The sequence below is a fragment of the Danio rerio genome, chromosome 10, assembly GCF_049306965.1.
Source record: "Danio rerio strain Tuebingen ecotype United States chromosome 10, GRCz12tu, whole genome shotgun sequence".
Taxonomy (NCBI): domain Eukaryota; kingdom Metazoa; phylum Chordata; class Actinopteri; order Cypriniformes; family Danionidae; genus Danio; species Danio rerio.
In genome coordinates, this window is record NC_133185.1 from 5574053 (window position 1) to 5585000 (window position 10948).

Here is a 10948-nt window from a genome sequence, read left to right on the forward strand (position 1 = left end):
ACAAGTACTAAACATGCAATAGGCCTGTGATGATGTAACAAGCATGTAATAATACATAATAGTTGATCATGTAAGAAACGTAATAATGTGCAACAGGCACATTTTTAAGAAGATAGTACTATCACACTTAAATATTCCATTGTGCAATGTGTAATACACATGTAATAATGTTTCTCGGTAAAACCATCTTTAAACAAGGTAGATAATGTGCAACATTTACATTGTTTATAATAAAATACTAGTTTAGTACTATATGTAATAAGCATGTAATAAGCATGTAATACGTGTGTAATAAATGTGTAATAAGCATGTAATAAATGTGTACTAAGTAATGTATTGTTTATTTTTTATGAAATTAGTCTAAATAAACAAGATGATAAACAAGGAGAACAAGTTTAGTATAATATGTAATAAGCATGTATTACACATGTAACAATCATGTAATGAGTAAGAACTATGTAATAAATGTGTAATAACCATGTAATTACTGTGTAATAAACATGTATTAAATGTGTGATAGGCTTATAATGTGTAAAAAAGTAGACAATGCATAACAGTTGAATGTTTTGTAATAAAAGAAAACTAGCATTTACTTAGTATTTATGGAATGGAACGTTTTGAAACAACTAGTTTAAAACTATATGTAATAAGCTTGTATAAAGTGTGCAGTAAACATGTAATAGGCATGTAGTAAAGTTTTTTCGTGAAATAAGTCTGAAATTAAACAAGCTAGACGATGCATAAAGTAGTTGAACATTTTGTTAAAAATTGTTTAGTACTATATGTAATAACCATGTAATAAACATGTATTAGGCATGCAGTAAATTATCTTTGAGAAATTTATCTGAAAATAAACAAGGTAAATGATGCGTAAAGTAGTTGAATGTGATAAAATTAAGTTTGGTATGATATGTAATAAGCATATACTACATGTGTAACAAGCATGTAATAAATGAGCAATAACTATGTAATGAATGTGTAACAACTACGTAATAAATGTGTAATAACCATGCATTAAAATGTGTAATAGGCTTGTAATAATGTGAAAATGAAGTAGACGATGCAGTTCAACAGTTGAACGTTTTGTAATACAAGAAAACTAGTATTTACTTTGTATTTATGGAATGGAACATTTTGTAATAACTAGTTAAAAACTATATGTAATAAGCTTGTAACAAGTGTGTAATAAACGTGTTATAGGCATGTAGTTGTTTCTTTGTGAAATTCATCTGAAAATAAACAAGGTAGACGATGCATAATTTCCAATTTATGCAAGGAAGACAATGCATAATAAGCTTGTAATAAACATGTAATTAATGCGTAATAGGAATGTAATGGTTCCTGATAAAATTCATTTTTAAATAAACAAGGTAGAGATAACAGTTGAACATTACAATAAAAGAAAACTAATATTTATTTAATAAAATACGTAATGGAACATTTTGTAATGTGTAATAAGCATTTAATAAACATGTAATAGGCATGTAGTTAAGTTTCTTTCTAAAATTAGTCTGTACATAAACTAGTTTAGTACTATAGGTAATATGTAATAAACATGTAATAAATGTGTAATAGGCCTGTAACAATGTTTCTTGGTAAATTTTATTTTTAAATAAACAAGGTAGAGATAACATAGTTGAACATATTGTAATAAAAGAAAACTAGTATTTATGTAATAAAATACAAAATGGAACATTTTGTAATAAACCAGCTTAGTATTATATGTAATAAACATGTAATGTATAATAAAGTGTAATAATGTGTAACAACAGGCACATTTTTAGGTTGGCAGTACTATCACAAATACATTTCAATCATAAACAAAAGCCTAGAAACTCCAATTCTGCAAAGTTTAAAAGATGCATCATTGCAAAAATTAATCGTTTTGGAATTGAATATATATATAATGTGTGTATGTGTGTATGTATGTGATATGAAACACTCATAATATGATCTCTCTGGAGCTAAGTGCAGACCTGTTCTCTGGGAGGCTGGAATCAGTGCGGGTTCATGCTGAGTACCTGGAGCTCGGGCTCCTGGAGGAGGAAGGTAAGACGTGGGCGACCCGGGCCCACCATGCTGGAAACACCCTCCAGAAGACACGGCTGGAGGAGGACAGAAGGACTGAGGAGGCGCAGAAGCCTGAGAGGAGGCTGAGAGCATGAACTGAGGAGGATAAACAGCAGCAGAGGAGGATGAAGGAGGAGGAGGAAGAGGAGAGCCGGCAGAGGAAGCGTACGGCAGAGGCTGATAGATGCCAGGTGTACCGGCAGAGGGTGTGAACTGCTGGACAGGAGGATAGTCTGAAGTTTAGGAGGAGTGGAGAGAATGGAGCAAATGCAGTTAGTCATTCATAGGGGCATTTCAACATTATGAGCATGCAAATATTAATATAGGGATATTTAATATTATAATGGAGACAGTTCAAACAAAAATGCCATCTGTTCCAAACCTGTTTGAGTTTCTTTCTTTTGCTGAACACTAAAGAAGATCATTTGAAGGATTTTGGATATCGGTAACCATTGACTTCCATAATATGTTTTTTTTTTCATACTACGGATGTCATTGGTTGCAAGATTTCAGCATTCTTCAAATTATCTTCTTAGGTGTTAAACAGACGGAAAAAAATCAGGTTTGGAACCACTTGAGGGTGTGTAAATTTTCATTTTTAGGTGAACTGTGCCTTTAAAGCATCCCTTCTAAAACAGGTATAGGTATATGTAAATGATAACATCTTGAGCAAAGGATCATGCACAGATGTTTTACAGCAGCCTGCATTCTAAAGCTCAAAGTAGACTTGGCTTTTAACATTAGCGCTGGGTTATGTAAAGAATAATTGATGATGGGCTGAAAAATAATACACAGCCAGGATGTGAAATTGAGTGTGCATTTTTTTAACGGGGTTGTGCATTATTTTGTAATGTAATGGGACAGAGTAAGTTATTCCTTTATTAATTATAATTTACTAATTTAATTATGCTATGGTTCCTACACCTAAAGCCAATGTTCACGTTGTATTGCAAAACGTTTGTCAGGTTTTAGTCCACAAACTTTGCAGGCTGTAAAATAACTCAAATCATTCAGATAAGTAAAATGGAACTATAATACTTACACTAGGAAATACAAAAAAGGGCAAAAATGTAGAGTCTTCAAGCTGAAAGGGTTACTGCATTATGCTAGAAAGTAGTCACGATACTGGAAATTGATATCAATCGATACTGAAAATTTTTAAATGTCTATTTCCCGCTAACATTTGACCACTGTTGAGCACCTTCTCAAACACAGCTGATTTGCCATTGTGTTCACATGCTCAACAGAAAAGACTGTGATTGGCCATTAAGGTCGTCAGTTCACCAAACTCACGACTATTTACTGTATGTAACCACAGATACACAGCCGCAAAGTAGTTGGAACAGTTTTGTAATAAAATAAAACAAATTTAGTATTTATATGTAACATGCATGTAATAAACATGTAACAAACATGTTATAAATGTGTAATAGGCATGTAACAATGCTTCATAAAATCTATATGTAAACAGATAGACAATGCGCAAAAGTTGAACTGTTTGTAATTTAAAAAAGAAGCTTTATCATTTATATGTAATAAGCATGTAATAAACGTATAAGCATGTAACAAACACGTAATACGCATGCAATAAATGTGTTATAGACCTGTAATGTTTCTTTAAAAAAATCCATCAGTAAACAAGGTAGACAATGCGCAACGTAGTTGAAGATTTTTTTGTAATAAAAGTAAACTGTAATAAAAACTTAGGCATGCAATAAGCATGTAACAAACACATAATAAGCATGTAATAAGCATGCAATAAATGTGTTATAGACGTAATAATGTTCCTTTAAAAATACATCTGTAAACAAGGAAGCCAATGCGCAACGTAGTTGAAGATTTTTGTAATCAAAGAAAACTAGTTTAGTATTTTTATGTAATAAGCATGTAATAAACACGTAATAAGCATGTTATAAGCATGCAATAAATGTGTTATAGACGTAATGATGTTTCTTTTAAAAATCCATCTGTAAACAAGGTAGTCAATGTGCAATGTAGTTGAAGATTTTTGTAATAAAAGCAAGTTTATATGTAATGAGCATGTAATAAGCATGTAACAAACACGTAATTAGCATGTAATAAACATGTATTAATCATGTAATAAACATAATAAGCATATAATAAACATGTAATGAGCATGCAATAAATATGTAATAAGCATGCAACAAATGTGTTATAGAAGTAATAATGTTTCTTTAAAAATCCATCTGTAAACAAGGTAGACAATGTGAAACGTAGTTGAAGATATTTGTAATCAAAGAAAGCTAGCTTATTTATTTGTAATAAGCATGTCATAAGCATGTAATACTGCTTCTTAGTCAAATCATCAGCTCACCGAACCGCTGTTTACTGAATGTAGCCACAGATACAGGGACACTAGAGTGTTTTAAAGCAGCAAAATAGTTGGAACAGTTTTGTGAAGGAAAAGTAGTTCAATATGTATATAAGTATGTAATAAACATGCAACAAATACATAACAAATATGTAATAGACATGTAATAACGCTTCTTTATAAAATCTATATGTAAACAGGTAGACAATGCACAACTTAGTTGAACTGTTTGTAATTAAAAAAATGCTTTAGTATTTTATTTTAGTATATATGTAACAAGCATGTAGTAAACGTGTAATAGTTTCTTCATAAAATTCCCTGTAAACAAGGTAGACAATGCGCAAAGATTTTTGTACTCAAAGCTAGTTTATTTATATGTAATAAAGATGTAATAAGTGTGTAATACTACTTGGTCTGGAGTGTTTTAAAGCCACGAAGATCAGCTGGCCTGTTTATGAGCTTCACGGCTTTGAAACGCTCCAGTGTCCCTGTATTTGTTGTTAAACAGTGGTGAGTTTGGGGAATTGATGACCTTCTCGGCTAATCACAGTCATTTCTCGAGCACGTGAACACAATGGCAAATCAGCGCTGTTTAAGAACGCCATCAACAGCGCCCAAATGTTAGCAGGAAATGGACATTTTAAAAATTTCAATACCGATTGGTGTCGAATTCCAGTATCGTGACAACACTATCCATAGAATTGTGGAATAAATAGATATTAAACTGTATTGGATTGAAGAGACTTATATTATTAATGGCAAGCAGAAGAATTTTGAAACATATATGAACACTTTATTACTGTGTTATTATTGTTTTTATCAATATATATATATATATATATATATATATATATATATATATATATATATATATATATATATATATATATATATAATTATTTTTTTATTTTATTATAAATTTTTTTTGGGTTATGTAATTTTAACTACTTTAGCTGTGTGGTAACTAAGGCATGGATCACACGGAACATGAAATAAAAAAATTCTATTGGCGTGTAGCATTTTGCGTACTGCTTATGTTCTCTGGGCACTTCTCATTTTAACCACTTCCATGTTTTACGTTTTTGCAGGAGCGATCCTTGTGCCTGCAGTTAAAAAAAGCAGCCCAGGCTTATTGGAAATGCATCCCCCTTAGACTACAATTTTGACAGAATAAATGAATATGTTGTTCCAGGTATGTTTCAAAATCTAAAAACATTGTCAAAACATTACATGTGACTTCAGCCTTCAATTGTAATCAAACAAAGACGAAATAAATGGTACTGGGGTTGGAGTCAGCAGTGAAACACACGTGTTGCACTACTTGTAGTAAAAGCACAAGCAGATCTGACACGGCTGATTAGAAAACATAGACGAACATGTATGAATACATTATTCAGGGTACGAATCGTTGGACGTTTTACACTAGATGTCTAGGACTATTGATGTCTATGGAGGATTAGAGAGCTCCAGGATTTCATCTAAAATATTGTCATTTGTGTTATGAAGATGAACGAAGGCCTTAGGGGTTTGGAAAAACAAGAAAGTGAGTAAATAATGATAGAATTTTCTTTTTTTTTATATATTTGTTGTAAAAACCAGGACTGCAGTGTTTTGCAGACTTACTCTGGTACTGCTGCGAGTACATGAACGGAGTGGAAGCAGGAACAGACGCCATCGCTGGAGACTGCAGGCCAAAGGCTGGAGGTGTGGAGTCTCCCTGACAAGACAAATAAAGACAGAGAAGGGCATTTAGAAAGACTTCTGTCATGTTGTGTGTTGAGGAAATGCAGTCCTGCAATTAACACAAACATTGTGCAAAACTCTTTGGATTTGATTCAATACTACTACTACTGTTTTAAAAAGCCTCTTATGCTCAACAAGGCTGCATTCAAAGCAGAAATACGATTACTATAACAATATTAAAATAAATTACAAATTGTTGCAAATTATAAATAAGTGTTTTCTATTTGAATGGATTTTAAAATATTATTTTCATATATCTGCGATTCTTGCTTCATTTATTGACTGTTATTGTTCCTTATGTATGTACTCTGACCTGTCCACCAAGTTACCTTTACACACACGCACACACCTGACTATAATGTTGTTGTTTTAGTTTTTTGTTTGTTATTGTTTTTTTTGTTGATGTTTCTTTGTAATATCTATATATCTATCTATATCTATATATATATATATATATATATATATATATATATATATATATATATATATATATATTCATCATCATTAGTTTTTATTGTCACAAGAGATCGAGATTTTTTTCTTTGAATATAAAGTTTCAAAATAATAATTTTACATTTACAATTTGTATACATTTCCACACGGTCACATTTCATTTAATTAATGAATCCTTCTTTTTATCCTTCTTTAATCCTTTTTTTTTAAAGTATTATTATTGTAGTATAATAATTGGTCTGGCTGCTACCGAAAGGCATTGTAATGCTTGTAGTTTGAAAGACAAACACTCAAGACACCAAATCTGAATCCTTGAACAGATTTGATTGCTGGTGATATTAGGAAGTTATTACATACATAAACGCTTAAGCATTAAACAAACATCTCATCAGCCACTATTGTCAGTTTTTCTTCAAATAAATCATTTATAATGTTGTTCATAGTGATGCCATTATATATAGTTATATTACATACTTTTGTACATTTTATTACATTATTTTATGGTTAATATTTTATTATTTCAAAATTATAATTCTTAATTTTAAGAAATGTACTTACGAAACGCAAATTTTTATTTTAAGATTTTTTTTCAAAAAATTTAAATCACCCTTTTTAATGATTTAGCTGAATAGTTTTTATGCGAATGAAGTGTTTATTTGAATGCAAATGAACAGTTAATAGATAGAAATATAAATAAAATATGTTATCAATGCATCAAAATTTTCAAGCCATAATTCCAATTGTGGACCAATAATTAATCAATCAATGACAATATGGATTACAAAATCTAAATAAAATGTTTAAATGTCTATTAGCGTTATTAAAATATTTAGCTTTATTTGATAGCATTCTACATTTGTAAATTTAACTCGGTAAGAATGAAGTAGTGCAAGTGCTTTTTTGTTGTTGTTTACAAAAAACAACTGAACTAATGAAACTTACAAGAGACTAACTTTCCATAAAATATGATAGATGAAACTGCTGTCAAAATAAAAAGGTTAACATAAAAAAGGATAAATAAGACATTGATTTGTAAAGTTAAACAAACATTAATGTGTTGATAAAGAGAAGCCACAGAACAACAGAACAAGAGCAAACCTGCAAACTCAAATCAGCTCTAACATTACTTTTACAATATTACTTATTAATAGAATCATCAGTAAATTATTGAAATTAAATAAAACTATGATATTTAAGTATTTTTTTTAACTACTCCAGCATCTGGAAACTTCCTAAACCAAAAAATTATGATTAAAGTTAAGTCTGCAGGTATGATACCCGTTCCTCAGTCTGCAAAAGCAAACAAAAAGGTGCCCACAGTAAAATACACATGAAAATCTAGGGGGAACTGGGATAAACTATGCACTTTTCCAATATATCAGCCAATAAGAAAATTCCAATATATCAACCAATAAGGCAAAAGATCCCCAAAATATAGTGAGAAAATTAGCATTCCATCTGCTGCTAAAAGACTAGCGTAGAGCACCAACTGCTGTAAAAAAACTAGCCTAGAGTGCCATCTGTGGATAAAAATTAACCTATAGCACTGTCTGCTGTAAAAAAATTGCCAGGTATGTGGCAATAACCTTGTAGTTAGTGTTGACATGTTGTACTAAAGTATGCACAGCAACTTGAGTTTGATTCCTGCCACAAGGTCCACGCCTCTCTCTGCTCCCCATACTTTTCTGTTGATACTCTTCACTATCCTATCCTATCCTATTAAAGGTAAAAAAAAGCCCTAAAAAAGTATTATTAATTACAATTCTAAAAAATATTATTAGACTATTTGCTGTTAAAAACTAGCCTAGAGCGCATCTGGGGGTAAAAAACTAGCCTATAACACTGTCTGCTGTTAAAAACTAGCCTAGAGCGCCATCTGCTGTGAACAACAACACTAACTGCTGTTAAATTCTAGACTAGAGCAGCAACTGGTGACAAAAACTAGTCTAGAGCACCGTCTGCTGTTAAAAACTAACTTGCAACATTGTCTTCTGTTAAAAACTAGCATAGAAGGCAGTCTATGGTTAAAAACTAGCCTATAACACTGCCGATTAAAAACTAGTATAGCGCTCCGTCTACTGCTAAAACCTAGCCTATAGAGCACTGTCTGCTGTTAAAAGCTAGCCTAGAGCATCATATGTTGTTAAAAACTAGCATAGAACACAGTCTACCCTGCTAAAAAATCCAGCTTAAACCAGCCTAGACTGGTTGGCTGGTTTTAGCTGGTCGACCAGGCTGGTTTTAGAGGGGTTTTGGCCACTTCCAGGCTGGTTTCCAGCCATTTCCAGCCTGGTCTTAGCTGGTCAGGCTGGAAAATGACCAGCTAAATCCAGCTAAAACCAGCTTGACCAGCCTGTTTTAAGCTGGACATAGCTGGTTTTGGCTGGGCTCCCAGCCTGCTAGGCTGGTCAAGCTGGTTTTAGCTGGTCATCTCCCAGCCTAACCAGCTAAGACCAGGCTGGAAATGGCTGGAAACCAGCCTGGAAGTGGCCAAAACCCCTCTAAAACCAGCCTGGTTGACCAGCTAAAACCAGCCAACCAGCCTAGGCTGGTTTAAGCTGGATTTTTCAGCAGGGTATACTGTTAAAACTAGCTTAACTACTGTTAAAAACTAGCCTATATCACTGTCAGCTGCTAAAAACTAGCCTAGAGCACCGTCTGCTGTTGACAACTAGACTAACTTCTGTTAAATACTAGCCTAGCACACCATCTGCTGACAAAAAACTAGTATAGAGCTCCGTCTGCTGTTAAACACTAGCCTAGAGCAACATCTGCAAGTAAAAAGCTACCCTAGAGTGTCATCTAATGCTAACACACTAGCACTGGGGGCCATTTGCTGTTAATAACTATCTTAGAGCATTGCCTGTTGTTAAAAACTGCAACATTGTCTTCTGTTGAAAACTAGCATAGAACGCAGTCTACGGTTAAAAACTAGCGAAACTGCTGTTAACAACTAGCCTATAACACTGTCTGCTGTTAAAAACTAGCCTAGAGCATAGTCTGCCAATTAAAAACTAGTATAGCGCTCCGTCTACTGCTAAAACCTAGCTTATAGAGCACTGTCTGCTGTTAAAAGCTAGCCTAGAGCATCGTATGTTGTTAAAAACTAGCACAAAACACAGTCTACTGTTAAAACTAGCTTAACTGCTGTTAAAAACTAGCCTATATCACTGTCAGCTGCTAAAAACTAGCCTAGAGCACCGTCTGCTGTTGACAACTAGACTAACTTCTGTTAAATACTAGCCTAGAGCAACATCTGCAAGTAAAAAGCTAGACTTGAGTGTTGATGTTATGTAAATTGTTGTTGTTAAAACAACAATTACATTGTCTGTTGTTAAAAACTAACCTGCAACATTGTCTTCTGTTAAAAACTAGCATAGAACGCAGTCTACGGTTAAAAACTAGCAAATCTGCCGTTAACCCTGCTGAAAAAAATAGCTTAATCCAGCCTAGGCTGGTTGGCTGGTTTTAACTGGTGGCCTGGTTTTAGAGGGGTTTTTGCCATTTCCAGGCTGGTTTCTAGCTATTTCCAGCCTGGTCTTAGCTGGTCAGACTGGGAAATGACAAGCTAAAACCAGCTTGACCGGCCTGGTTTAAGCTGGACATAGCTGGTTTTGGCTGGGCTTTGGCTGGTTGAAGCTGGTCATCTCCCAGCCTGACTAGCTAAGACCAGGCTATAAATGGCTGGAAACCCCTCTAAAACCAGGCTGGTCGACCAGTTAAACCAACCAAACAGCCTAGGCTGGTTCAAGCTTGATTTTTCAGCTGGGAAAAACTAGCCCATAACACTGTTTAAAAACTAGCCTAGAGCACTGTCTGCTGTTAAAAGCTTGCCTAGAGCATCGTATGTTGTTAAAAATTAGCATGGAACACAGTCTACTGGTAAAAACTAGCTAAACGGCTGTTGAAAACTAGCATAGGACAATGTATGCTCTTAAACTTATGCTAAATGGCTGTTAAAAAACTATCCTAGAGCATTGTCTGCTGTAAAAAAAAATAATCTCAGAATTGGTTTCTAACAATTGATCCACGATTTGCAAGACTTTACTATCCCAGCCCTAAAATATATTAATCTGAATGCCGCTCTTAGTGCTGAGATTTTTGCTAACAGTAAACCGATCCTCAAGTATTTAAGTCTTTTTTTTTTTAACCCTAAGCATCCAAACAGCAAAACAGAAGTTAACTGTGAGCATTTTGGGGCCTTTAGATCTTTGTTATTGCCCGTGCGGGATGTAGAGTTTGTATCTGTCAGTGTGCGCAGCGCGGGCACAGCTCTGTCAGTCTGTACCTGCGGGTCAGAGGAGGGCACTAGCTGGCGAGGGACACTGGGCAGAGCTGTTGGGGTTTGGT

The 10948-nt window shown here is 33.7% G+C and overlaps 1 protein-coding gene across 34 annotated transcripts in view; it reads right to left on the reverse strand.

Annotated features, from left to right (window-relative positions):
• Positions 1 to 10948, reverse strand: part of sec31a (SEC31 homolog A, COPII coat complex component) — a 43447-nt gene that overhangs the window by 7038 nt on the left and 25461 nt on the right. For 9 of the 34 annotated variants that reach the window (XR_012385780.1, XR_012385779.1, XR_012385777.1 and 6 more), the window contains 3 exons: positions 10887 to 10948; positions 6026 to 6119; positions 1977 to 2303 (listed from right to left, as the gene is read on the reverse strand). The exon at positions 10887 to 10948 is cut by the window's right edge and continues 34 nt beyond it. Coding sequence is in view for 24 of the 34 variants with exons in the window: in XM_073913483.1 (XP_073769584.1) it covers positions 1977 to 2303; positions 6026 to 6119; positions 10887 to 10948 (483 nt within the window). In the remaining 10 variants the exon portion in view is untranslated. The remainder of the gene's footprint in view (positions 1 to 1976; positions 2304 to 6025; positions 6120 to 10886) is intronic. The other 25 variants (XR_012385783.1, XR_012385782.1, XR_012385778.1 and 22 more) reach the window with 5 other exon arrangements.